Source organism: Mustela erminea, chromosome 2 (assembly GCF_009829155.1).
Source record: "Mustela erminea isolate mMusErm1 chromosome 2, mMusErm1.Pri, whole genome shotgun sequence".
NCBI classification, from domain to species: Eukaryota; Metazoa; Chordata; class Mammalia; order Carnivora; family Mustelidae; genus Mustela; species Mustela erminea.
The window spans coordinates 17,840,109-17,853,019 of NC_045615.1; the positions used below are offsets into that span (position 1 = coordinate 17,840,109).

Sequence of the window (12,911 nt, forward strand, 5' to 3'; positions counted from 1 at the left end):
CACACAGTTTTGGACCTTGAGGCCCAAAGTATAATTGTGAACATTAGAACAGTAGGGGCAATAAAGAAAAACAAGGAAAGAGAAAGATGTTACAATACATGGTAAACTCCTAACCACATCTTAGAAGTTGATGGGTTCTTTACAGATATTTTTGGGTTGAGGTAGGGGAGAAAATTAAGGATGGAAAGTAACGGATTTGTCAGGGCACAATGAACCCTTTTAAAATATTTTTCTTCTCAATAGGTATACTCGGATATTAATGAAGGATATAGATATACTAAACTCTGCAGGGAAGATGGACAAAATGAGGTTATTGAACATCCTGATGCAGTTGAGGAAATGCTGTAATCATCCATATCTCTTTGATGGAGCTGAACCTGGTCCACCTTATACAACAGATATGCATCTAGTTACCAACAGTGGCAAAATGGTGGTGTTAGACAAGCTGCTCCCGAAATTAAAAGAACAAGGTAATTATGTTACTGGTAACAAATTGAGAAGTGATGAAAACTTGTAAAATTCTGATGTAAAATAAGGGACCACTACAATTTGAAATTACTAATCATGGCACTTTTATAAAGTTGAAGTGTGGGACATTTAAAAACTTCTATCCGTTATCTGAGCTTCATTTCTCCCCCCAATTTTAGGCTTATAAATCTTAGGGATCAGTAGTTAGGCCTGATACATTCCTGGATTTTGGGGGAGAGTTCTCATTTTATATATGCTTTCTCAGAATATGTCAGCTTTTTGTTATAAAGTGCCAAGAATGCTCTTTCCACACATACACAGTTCCCAGATGCTTTGGTAGACAGTGTTGTGTTCATAGTATTGTTTTTAGTTATTTATGTGGACTTATTTAAATGACAAATTACTTAAATTTAAGCAATAAAATTAAGCAATAATTTAATTATTAAATATGTACATGGACCCAAAGCAGTTTTGTTTATAACATGCTGATTTCTTAATGTGAAAATGAGTATGTAGTATGTGTAGAGACGTGTTTAAATTACATGAATGTAGAATGTATTTAGTGTGATCCAGCTCCAATAATTAAAGACTCATGGCAAAACTTGTTGACATCTATACGTACCTGCTTTCCTTCTCCCAGATTAATTTGAAGCAAATCCCAGACATCAAAGCTTTTCATACACAAATTATTAATTCTGTAATGTGAAATAATACAGTCAGATTTCACATTTTTCTATTTGTGTTTCTCTTGTGTGTTTTGGTAAGAATGACTTGTACCTTTAGGATATTGATGATCAGCCTTCTAACAGAAGGTTTTTACACCATTTTGTGGAAATACATTTTCTAAAATGATTTTCTTGAAAGCTAAGTAGTAAAGGGAATAGCAAGAACTTGGTAGAAATACTCAGATATTAACGAAAGCTATATTAAACTCTGCAAGGAAAATGGGGACTGTTGAGCATCCTTAGGCATTTTGGTTACAAGAAGGTAAGACACAGCAGATTACCAGCCTCAGCTTCTAAGAAGAGATAATTTCTTAATTTTTATTTTTTTATAATGACTCCTTGGTCTTCATACATTCTACTGTGAAGACATTGTGCAGCTGGTTGAAGAAGTGGAAGGCAGTTGAATAACTTGGATCATGGCATCAGTGAAAGATAACCATGTAGATAGATGTGAGGCCACATCTGTGTTATATTTCAGTCTGGAATTGGGTCTTCAGAACCAGAATGAGATGGGTTTTGGGTAGGTGTTAGGGGATGTTCAGGGCCACGCACATGGGAGAATTGTGCTGGGGGTGGAGGAAGGTTATTTTTAAATGCATTTGGAATAAAAAGACTGATTCTCTCAGCCTTGGGACAGACCGAGACCAGAACAAATACTTTTTCCGTTTATCTTAGTGTGTTGTACAGATACTACCCTTTTTTGTTTGTGCCATGATGAGAAAAATGGGGAGAATAACTGACTAGGATAAATAAATAATGTGTAGTTTTTTTCTTACAGCCAACTAGGTAACTTGGAATTAAGGGGTAACTGGTTATTCTTAGTTTTGATTAGCCTTAAATTTTTAAATACTTTTTTTTTACTTTTGAAGCTTCTGAAAATGAGCTGTTCTATTTGTTAACAGGTTCACGAGTCCTAATCTTCAGTCAAATGACAAGGGTATTGGATATTTTGGAAGATTATTGCATGTGGAGAAATTATGAATACTGTAGATTGGATGGGCAGACACCCCATGATGAGAGACAAGTAAGTAAAATCCAGGGAGGGAAGGTAAAAAAATTACCAGATAAAATAATTTCCTGACATTTGTTTTATTTTATATCTGTAGGAGTCCATCAATGCATACAATGAACCAAACAGCACAAAGTTTGTTTTCATGTTAAGTACACGTGCTGGTGGTCTTGGCATTAATCTTGCTACTGCTGATGTAGTAATTTTGTATGATTCAGATTGGAATCCCCAAGTAGATCTCCAGGCTATGGTAAGAGATAACAGTAAATACATTCTTAATATTTTCTTAGAGCTTGATATTTTCATTAGCGCAATCTAGTGTTCTGCAAATATCAGTGACTTAACTCAGTAGAATTTTTTCTCCGAATGTAATAATTCAGAGAAGGTATTTTGTAGGTGATCTCTCATTCAAAGCAGGATATCTGAATCTCACAGCTTTGCCATATCTTAGGACCTTGGAGTCTAGCTGTATCCTTTGTATTCTGATGGCAGAAGGGGGATAGAGTTGAGGATTATCTAGGAAATTTTTAATGGGTCAGATCTGAAAGTGTCCCCATAGTCATCGGTCAGCACTCAAATCACATAGCATAACTGGGTGCAAGGTAATTGGTAAATTACAGCATAGTTGTACCTTAGGAAAGGGAGATAGGTTGGTGAGCTACCAACCTGCCTATCATGTTGGATGCTTAAAATGTATGCCCTTGTGTGGGAGTTCTTTGGCTAGAAGAGGAAGATCATTCTGAGGTTGAGAAAATGTATGATCTGCAGATTAATATGAAAACTTACAGATTCTTAAGTTTGATACTATTAATGACTTGATCCATGGTATTGGTGATTATAACTCTGGTGTTGGTTGTTTCTATCCTATATTGAAAGTGTGGTTGAGGAAAATTGATCAGTTAGAAATGGGGATGTTTTGTAAGAATATGTTTTGTGAACTTAACAGAAATTAAACAGAAATGGAATTCAGATTAATTTGACTACTTGTATGTAGTTATGTGGGTGACATTTAAAGACTAGGATTTTTATATATGTGGAGTTATTTTATTTTTGTCACTTTTTTCCCTGATAGCAGTGAAAATCTATATATGATTTAGATAGAAAAACATTTTGAATTTAAACCTAAGTAAAACAGATTTAGGAAAAAAAAGTTTATCATCCAACTTAATCATAATTTTGTCTATCTTATTTGGAGATGTGAAATTCAGGTAAGATTTTACTTACCTGAAGGAGAATGGGGGGCAGGGGAGAAGCAGCAGGCAGAGGGACTCCACATGTGGAGTCTGACTCAAGGTTTGGTCTCAGGACCCTGAGATCATGACCTGAGTGGAAATCAAGAGTTAAGATGCTCAGTGGACCCACTCAGGTGCCCCTGGAGACATGGAATTTTGTATTAGTATTACCTAGTAAAAGTAACAGGATAGTTTCTCACAGATTCAGCCATCTGTTGTGTTTCATACCTCCTGAAAGTTTTACTTGTGAGATAATTAATTTGATTGACATGGAGAAACTTTGAAAATCTAAGAAATACTAATCTAATAACATTTTTTTTTTTAACAAATTCATTTTTAGAATAGTTTTGTTATATTAAAAACTTTTACACTTGAGAGTATTTTAATTTTGCTTTTCAGTATACACAGTCAAATGCTATTTATGTAATTTTTAACTGTATCAAAATGACATGGTTATTTGCCTAGGATCGAGCACATAGAATTGGACAAACCAAGACTGTTAGAGTGTTCCGCTTTATAACTGATAACACTGTGGAAGAAAGAATAGTGGAACGTGCTGAGATGAAACTCAGATTGGATTCAATAGTCATTCAGCAAGGTAAGCCTTAGAACTTTAAGAAATTTACCAGGTTGGATAAACAAATGTTTTTTTCTTAGATTTATTAGATTCTTATTATTGAGGATCTGTGGAATCAAGCTGGCCAGCCTGAACAATATTTATATTCCTGAAAATAGTAAGCTTTAGTTTAATAAGAGGATAGGTATGGGCTCACGAAGGTTGAAGTTTGCATATTTGCTTTGCCAATTAGCAGTTCTTTTATACTATCTAAGCCTGTTCCCTCATCTGTTAAATGGGGATAAAGAGAATTAAAGTTTATTTTTAAGGATTAAAGGGGAAAATACATATAAAATAGCCAGCATTCATTGTGGTAGATATTAAATAGAACTGTGGTGAGTATAATTTACCTGTTAAAAAGCACTCTGTTAATTAATTATGCTGGGGTAAAATGAAGAAGTAAAAATGAAACTCAGAAAATCTGATGTTGGTTTTTTTTCTAGTCTGCAGCTGTTTACTGAACAGCTACCAGATGCCAGGCATTGTTCTTAGTGCTGAGAATACAGTGGTGAAAGAAAGCAACAAATACTCTTACTCTCATGGAGTTATAATTTAGCGAGGGTGAATCAAAATAAACATTTATGTAAATAGGACTAGAGGGTGAGGGTAGGAATCCTCAGTAACCTCAGGCTCATACTGGTTTCTTTCATTCTCAAATTTGCATTATGAGCATGTACTTTTTATCTGTTATATAGAGATAGAGAGATAACACTGTTAATATTGTTCACTGATGATTCCATATTGTATGACTTCATTTTGTTAACCGGCTTTTAATTTCCAAGTAAAGGAATGTTAAATTTCTCTCATATTCTATTAATGCCAACCGTAGTGTTAGCCACATCTCTGAATATGTGAAAACAGTAAATGAAGGCTTATTAGTTTTTATTATCAAGTGCTTGCTTCATGCCAAGCAATGTGCTACATACTTTGCATCCATTATTTCCTTTAGCCAGCTTAAGGTTGGCATGGGAAGTAGAGGCAGTTTGTTTACCATTCATATAGGTAGGAAGTGACTCATCTAACACCAAGAGCTATATTAACTATTAGAGTGAAGTATTTACTTATGAAAATCTCTGGAGCCTGCCAAAACAGTAAGGTTTCTCATGGTAATGTAATGGCTAGTTCTTTTCCCCCTCACATTCTTCATTCATGTTTTTAGAAAAACATCTGCTTTGTAGTATTTTTAATTATTGTCATCTGTGAAACACTTTTTAAAAAAAGAAGGAAAATTAATTTATAACCAACTTAGAAAAGCTGTTTGAGTTTTTTTACTTAGTTTTTTGGTTTTGGAGGGGCAAATTTTAGAGCCAAGTTTTGTGCTATTAGCTTTGTATTAGTCAAATAGCAAGGTGTATACCTTATGTATTAGTGTCTTTGGAGTGTAAGGGATGTAATTAAAAATAATGAGAAATCATAGAACTGCTTTATGTCTGAATAGCTTCCCCTCTGTCCAATGGGGAAGTGGTTTCAGTAAGACTGAGAACATTTTGATAGCAGTGAGATGGCTTTCAAACCAAAGAAACATGTTCTAAAGATAAATCCTAACTTTGAAAGTCACAGGTGTTAGTGGATTCTGTTAGGGATCCAAAGCCATGATACAAAAGCATTGAAGATCCAAGAGAACAACTTGGGTCCGTATCCACTCATTTGTTACAAGTTGGTTGGAATAGAAAAATTGAAGCTTTATGTAAGTGTATGTGAATGGCCCTTTAGGGTAGAAATAATTCTTTATGGTATGGTATTTTGGTTTGTCTTGATTCCTGTATTTTTGAAAACACAAATTACAGGGTTGGCCAAATTCCTACCAGTTGAAGATCTTGATCTTAGTTTTCTTAGGTTGAATGTCTTTGATCAAAATTAGCTTTGGAAATTTTCAGAAATTGATGTATATTTTAGTCTTTAGCTAAAGCTTGGTAATATGAAGGGTTTTTTGTACTTCATTTTTTTTTTTATACTTTCTAAGAAAAAGCTTGATGGAATATTAGTATTAATGTTTTTCTGCTTATTAGAAACTTCTTGTCTTTATGATCTCATCATAATGTTTTTAGCAAGATTAAAAAATCTCATCATAATCTTAAAAAAATCTTGCTAATAATTTTTATTTTCAAATATCCCAAATCTGTTATTCAGCCTATATAAGAATACATTTTTTTGAGATGGTATACATTAGGCTTCATTATGTAATAGATTAACTTTAGAATACTTCGAAGGTTACAGCTAACATTTTGGCATTGTTTAATGTGAAAATGACAATTCTCAGAAGTAAATAAAAAAATAATTGAAGTTTGAGGCAAAATACATATCACATCTAACATTTAAAATTCCAAGTTTTCAGTAAAACAAACTTTGTTCAATTAATAGTATACAACACATTTTTTTTTTTTTTTCCAGGAAGGCTTGTGGATCAGAATCTGAACAAAATTGGGAAAGATGAAATGCTTCAAATGATTAGACATGGGGCAACACATGTATTTGCTTCAAAAGAAAGTGAGATTACTGATGAGGATATTGATGGTATTTTGGAAAGAGGTGCAAAGAAGGTAAGGAATAGGTTAAATGATAATGTTTTTAATATATAAAATGTTTTAAATCAGAACCGAGGAAACACTTGTTACGTGAACCAGAAAAAGAAGCTTTTGTGTACTGTAAAGCCTAACTTATTTTTAACTATAGTGCTGAAAAATTTTTTTTCTGTTCTCAATCTGATAAGCTGTTTTTTTCCCCTGCAGACTGCAGAGATGAATGAAAAGCTCTCCAAGATGGGTGAAAGCTCACTTAGAAACTTTACAATGGATACAGAGTCAAGTGTTTATAACTTTGAAGGAGAGGATTATAGAGAAAAACAAAAGGTAATTTTTGAAAGACATTTTGGTTACTTAAAGACTTCATTTTACTTGGAACTTGGAATTTTAAGTGTTAGGTATAATGCTTTGTAAATTTGTTTCAAAGCAGTCATTTCTGCTTTGTAAATTCACATGTAAATTATTTTCATTTTTATATTTTTATACATTTTTACATTTTTATATGTAATATGAAATTGTTACACCCTTACTAGATTATTTTTAAACAGAATTAACTGGTAATGAAGGGGAAAAAGTCCTAATTTCTTAAGTAATATTTGTTAGTTTGTAGAGAAATTAGAAAATACCTACAAGTTGGAAGAAAAAAAATAGTTCTACTCAGTGTTTTTTCTGTTAACATTTAGGCTTGTATATCTTCTGAATTTTTTCTAGGCTAAATACATATCTACGTTTTTCTCCTGGTTTGAGTTACAGCATACATTCTGTAGGTTCCCTCCCTACCCTCTCACTGATTAGAATGTTCTCCATTTGGGCAAGAAATACTTACTGTATATCCATACTCTTCACCAGACCCTGTTCTTTGTATTAGTTAATTACATAGTTTTGAGCAAAGTAGCATAGTCCTCTTCTCGTAAAGCTTATTGTTCAGGATTTTACGACTATCTTACTGTTTACAAACAGTAGTTGTAATGGTGTACACAGTATGTGTTGTGTTCAACTGAGATTTGTGACTGTAAGTAAAGTTGGTGATATGAATTGTTTCCCATATGCTAGATTGCATTCACAGAGTGGATTGAACCACCTAAACGAGAAAGAAAAGCCAACTATGCTGTCGATGCCTATTTTAGGGAAGCTCTTCGTGTCAGTGAACCTAAAGCACCCAAGGTGAGTTGATAGAGCAGTAAAATATCCAAAAATATTGGAAATGTAATCTTTACAATTTTTTCTAAAGTATTTTATTTTTTTAACTTATTTGAGAGTGGTGGGGAGAGCAAGTGCGCAAGTAGCGGGGAGAAGCAGGCTCCCTCCTGAGCAAGAAGCCTGATAGAGGACTCAGTGCCAGGACCTTGGAATCATGCCCTGTGCTGAAGGCAGACACTTAGCCAACTAAGCCACCCAGGCTCCCTTTTTTTCTTATAGTCTTACAGTTAAATCAGATTGAGAATTAGAATCTTTTGTGGCTTCTTATAGTATATTTCCTTAACTCTTCTTAAAATTAGTTGTGAATGTATGCATTTAAAGTTTTTAAAGTTCATTTTTAATGATAGATTCAGTTGCTTAGAGAATTGGCCATCATAACTTAAGGAAAAAGGAAGATTACAATTCATTTAAAGCAAAATAATTTTTTTAATAGATGATAACTCTTTTTTCTCTAGGCTCCTCGGCCTCCAAAACAGCCTAACGTTCAGGATTTCCAATTTTTTCCTCCGCGTTTATTTGAGTTACTGGAAAAAGAAATTTTGTATTACAGAAAAACTATTGGGTACAAGGTAATGGAAATAACACTATTCATAAACTAATCTGGTTTGTTTTTAATTTAATAAATGGAGGACATGTCAGTATTTTTTTTCATGGTTGTATTAAAACATACAAAATATTTGGTTGGTTAAGAATTTAGTTCATCACATACTTTCTAAAATCTACTGATGGATAACCTAAAGTTTTTTTTTTAGGTGCCTCGAAATCCTGACCTACCAAATGCAGCACAGGCACAAAAAGAAGAACAGCTTAAAATCGATGAAGCTGAACCCCTTAATGATGAAGAGTTAGAGGAAAAGGAGAAACTTCTAACACAGGTATATATATATAGTCTTTACTCAACATAAAATTTAGTAATCATCACTTTGTACGGTACCATGCTTAGGTCATGTTGGGGTATACAGAGAAGTACAAGTATACGGCAAAAATGTTACTTTTTCATGCAGCATTCCTTACTTACTTTCACTGAGATTTAATTCCTTGGTTATGTAAGCAGTATGTGATGTATTGCTGAAAATGCATGTCTTTTTCTTCCAAAATGGAATAATTGGAAATGATAAAGCATGATCATATAGATGTGTGCTACATTTTGATTGTCACTTTGATTGTCATTTTGATAGTTATTGAGGTAATTGAGAAGATCATAGATTTGCACCAGCCTTGGTAGAGTAGATATTCTTTTGATTACCTTTCTTCTGTATTTTCTTTTCCTGTGACTCTTCTGCATTGAAACAGTACTAAGTTACCGTTCTCTATTACATGTCTCTCTTTAGTATTCTTTTGTTTAACAGTCTTTATGGTTTAATTAGGGTCTTTTAGAATTTGGCCTTAACCTATTTTTGAAGATTTTTCTTCCATTTTCTCACTTTATACATCTTAGCTCTTTAGTCTATGTTTATTGCTGTTTACAGACTCCTGCTAATCCAGAGTCCAGCAAAAATGTTACTTTTTCATGCAGCATTCTTTACTTTCTTTCACTGAGATTTAATTCCTTTGTTATGTAAGCAGTATGTGATGTATTGCTGAAAATGCATGTCTAAGTGTATGAAAAGTTAACCACTTTAAAAGAACTTAAAACCTAGGAGTAATTGAAAATATTTTAGTACTTTAGAAATGTTGGTACGTGTAGTAGTATCTTGTCCACGTTCAGTGTGCTGTTGTTAAACGTTTTGTTTCCATTGCCTTGAAGGGCTTTACCAATTGGAATAAGAGAGATTTTAACCAGTTTATCAAAGCTAATGAGAAGTGGGGTCGTGATGATATTGAAAATATTGCAAGAGAAGTAGAAGGAAAAACTCCGGAAGAAGTTATTGAGTACTCAGGTAATTTAAATATTTTAATATAAGAATATTCTCAGATTTCTGGATAGCTCTTGAGGAGTTCAGATTTTGTAATTCTGAATTATGTTTTGATAAGCTAAATTTTGCCTCCACTTTTAGGGCCTTATTTTTTTGTGTTTTTAAAAAACTGGGTTGGAAAATGTCCTCTTTTTAAAAATGGCATAGTTACTTTTTTACCCTCGCTAACTGGGTATTGCTGAGAAAATAAGAATAGGTTTAATGTGCTTTCATTTTATGCTTCTCAAACACTATGTGCCTGTGTTTCCTTAAATCACTTGGATTCTGAGGGCGCCTGGGTGGCTCAGTGGGTTAAGCCCCTGCCTTTGGCTCAGGTCTTGGTCTCAGCTCAGGTCTTGGTCTCGAGGTCCTGAAATCAAGCCCCGCATCAGGCAGTCTGCTCAGCGGGGAGCCTGCTTCACTCCCAGCCCCACCCCACTTGCCTGCCTCTCTGCTTGCTTGTGATCTCTGTCAAATAAATAAATAACATTTAAAAAAAAAAAAAATCACTTGGATTCTCAAGCGAGGAGGTACAGTTGTGGTGCTGTGAGTGTGCTTAGAATTCAAGAACAGAAATTTAAGAGTTGGGAGATACTTGTAACGCCTATTTCATCTCTTTTTTTTTTTTTTTTTACAGTTAAGGAAACAAACTAAATAATTGACTTATTTATAGTACTAGATATGAGAAAAATGGAAACACATTTCTTTTTTTTTTTTTTTTTAAGATATTTTTTATTTGACACAATGAGAGAGAGGTCACAAGTAGGCAGAGAGGCAGGCAGAGAGAGAGAAGGAAGCAGGCTCCCTGTCAAGCAGAGAGCCCGACGCGGGGCTCGATCCCAGGACCCTGGGATCACGACCAGAGCCGAAGGCAGAGTCTTTAACCCACTGAGCCGCCCAGGTGCCCCGGAAACACATTTCTTAATCCTTAGCAAATTATTTATGATAAATTACTTCTATTTTCCCCCTTCCTGCACCTGTCCCATCTGTCCCAACTTTTACTGTCTTACCAGCTGTATTCTGGGAAAGATGCAATGAACTCCAGGACATAGAGAAGATTATGGCTCAGATCGAAAGGGGAGAGGCAAGAATTCAAAGAAGAATTAGTATCAAAAAAGCACTTGATACGAAGGTACTTTTTGTATTAATAAATACGGTACTTAGTGATATAACTCTTACCTGAGAATATGCGAGGTAAAGTAACTTTTTAAAAGGAAATGAGCGTTGTGTATTGTGTAAGACTGATGAATCAGAGCTGTACCCCTGAAATAAATAATATTTTATATGTTAATAAGGAAATTAAATGGTGGTTTAAAATGAAGATTTTCTTCAAAGAACAATATTCACATGCTATAGATATTCTTAAAGGAGTTTATCTTAGTACTTCAGTTGATATATCTGGGTTAATTTCCCTGTGATTAGCTTTTTCCTAAAAGTCTGATCCTGTATTTCTCTTTAGAATAATAAAGACTCTAAAGTTGTTTTATAGCAGAGGTTGTATAATGCAGTTGAGGTGCTTTGGGTAGAAAATTCTGATTTGGAATGGAACATTTTTAGCTAATCTTACTAAAGCTAAATTTGAAATACAGATTATGTAGGATTTATATTATATAAAATTTGACTTTGATAGATTGGACGGTACAAAGCACCTTTTCATCAGCTGAGAATATCATATGGTACTAACAAAGGAAAAAATTACACTGAAGAAGAGGATCGCTTCCTAATCTGTATGCTTCACAAACTTGGATTTGACAAAGAAAACGTTTATGATGAATTACGACAGTGTATTCGCAACTCTCCTCAGTTCAGATTTGACTGGTTTCTTAAGTCCAGAACTGCCATGGTGAGTCCCTGGGCCTTTCTGTGTAATGTAGCAAACAGTTTAGAATAAGTATTGATTAATATTCTTTAACGTAAGGTAACTAAGAGAAAATTGTGGTTTCACCCCATCTTCGGAGTACATTTTTGTTACAATACTGTAAGTACCATGGGTTAAATCAGTTCCTTAGAAAATAGTTCTCATCTACAGTTAGCAATCTAATATCATGGATAACTTAAAAAATTTCTTGGTTCCATCCTCTTAATATCACATACCTTTTAACATCACTACATAGGATAGGGAGTTTTTTATATTTTAGTCAGGTTCTAAATAGAAGGAAATACCAGCATCAATTTCACCTTCTGAATTTGAAGATCCTAATTTAAAACTTGTATTTTTCAGATAATTTTGGTTTTATAAATGAACACATTTCTGTGAGGAAGGAACTCTCATTCAGGCATCTGCCTGTCTGGATTATTTTAATATAGCTTAAGGTAGTAAAACACTTTTATTTTCAATACTAGGGTATTTCTCATTCCTAATGACCTAAAGTTATAATTCAGGGAAGTTTAGCTTCAGTAAATTGCCCTTTTTATTATGCATTTAGCCATTTTGAAGCTTGAAACTTTCATCTTGTGTTCTTTAGGATGATAATGCCCAAAATGCTCTGTAGTCTTAAGTTTGGGATATACTGGTGTAAGCAAAGTTTAATCATTTTAGTGAGATTTCTCTCAGTGTATTTAAAGTATTATATTACCAGTCTTCAAGACAGGAGACAGTGCACAGTCTTTTCATGTTTCACCACAGGAGGATTATTTTTCACTAAACATCAACTGGCTACTATTTGTGTATCCTTGTTTGAGAAATGTTGCACTATAAAATGCATAAATAAAATTTGGGGAAAGACTGATTCAGTTGCTTACAGCTCTGTCTTCTGTCTTTAAGTGGGAACAGTTTATATAGTTAATAATGATTTTTTAAGTGAGTGAAACAAAATACGTATCATGTTGATTTATCAGTATAATACCATGGTCTTAAACTTATTTCCAAACATGTTTCATGTTAGAGCACACATAAGAAATGATTCTATGTGTATGGACCCTTCTGATAAATACTCTTGCCTTAGAGCCAAGAGTATTCAGACCTTAGCTCATCTGTATCACATTCTGGCATGTGTGCCACAGTTCACCTGTTAAATACAGAACTTTAATATAGTTTATTACCTTCTGTCTCTAGATTATATTGCAAATATTTCTAAAACTTTTATATTCTATAAGCTAGTATTTTTAAATGATTTTGTTGCAGTTTATGTAGTATCACTTTTTACAGGAAAACCATTTTGCTTACTAAGTAGTCAGCAGTAATGAAAATAGACTTCCATTTTCTTCAGGGTTATATAGTATTGTTACACTACACTTTATACAA

General features: G+C 33.7%; 1 protein-coding gene across 3 annotated transcripts in view; it reads left to right on the forward strand.

Annotated features, from left to right (window-relative positions):
* Positions 1-12,911, forward strand: part of SMARCA5 (SWI/SNF related, matrix associated, actin dependent regulator of chromatin, subfamily a, member 5) — a 41,353-nt gene that overhangs the window by 25,818 nt on the left and 2,624 nt on the right. For all 3 annotated transcript variants that reach the window (XM_032332387.1, XM_032332388.1, XM_032332389.1), the window contains 12 exons: positions 244-470; positions 2,096-2,217; positions 2,300-2,452; positions 3,900-4,032; positions 6,442-6,590; positions 6,780-6,899; positions 7,626-7,736; positions 8,228-8,341; positions 8,525-8,647; positions 9,520-9,652; positions 10,681-10,799; positions 11,298-11,510. In XM_032332387.1, coding sequence (XP_032188278.1) covers positions 244-470; positions 2,096-2,217; positions 2,300-2,452; positions 3,900-4,032; positions 6,442-6,590; positions 6,780-6,899; positions 7,626-7,736; positions 8,228-8,341; positions 8,525-8,647; positions 9,520-9,652; positions 10,681-10,799; positions 11,298-11,510 — 1,717 coding nt within the window. The remainder of the gene's footprint in view (positions 1-243; positions 471-2,095; positions 2,218-2,299; positions 2,453-3,899; positions 4,033-6,441; positions 6,591-6,779; positions 6,900-7,625; positions 7,737-8,227; positions 8,342-8,524; positions 8,648-9,519; positions 9,653-10,680; positions 10,800-11,297; positions 11,511-12,911) is intronic.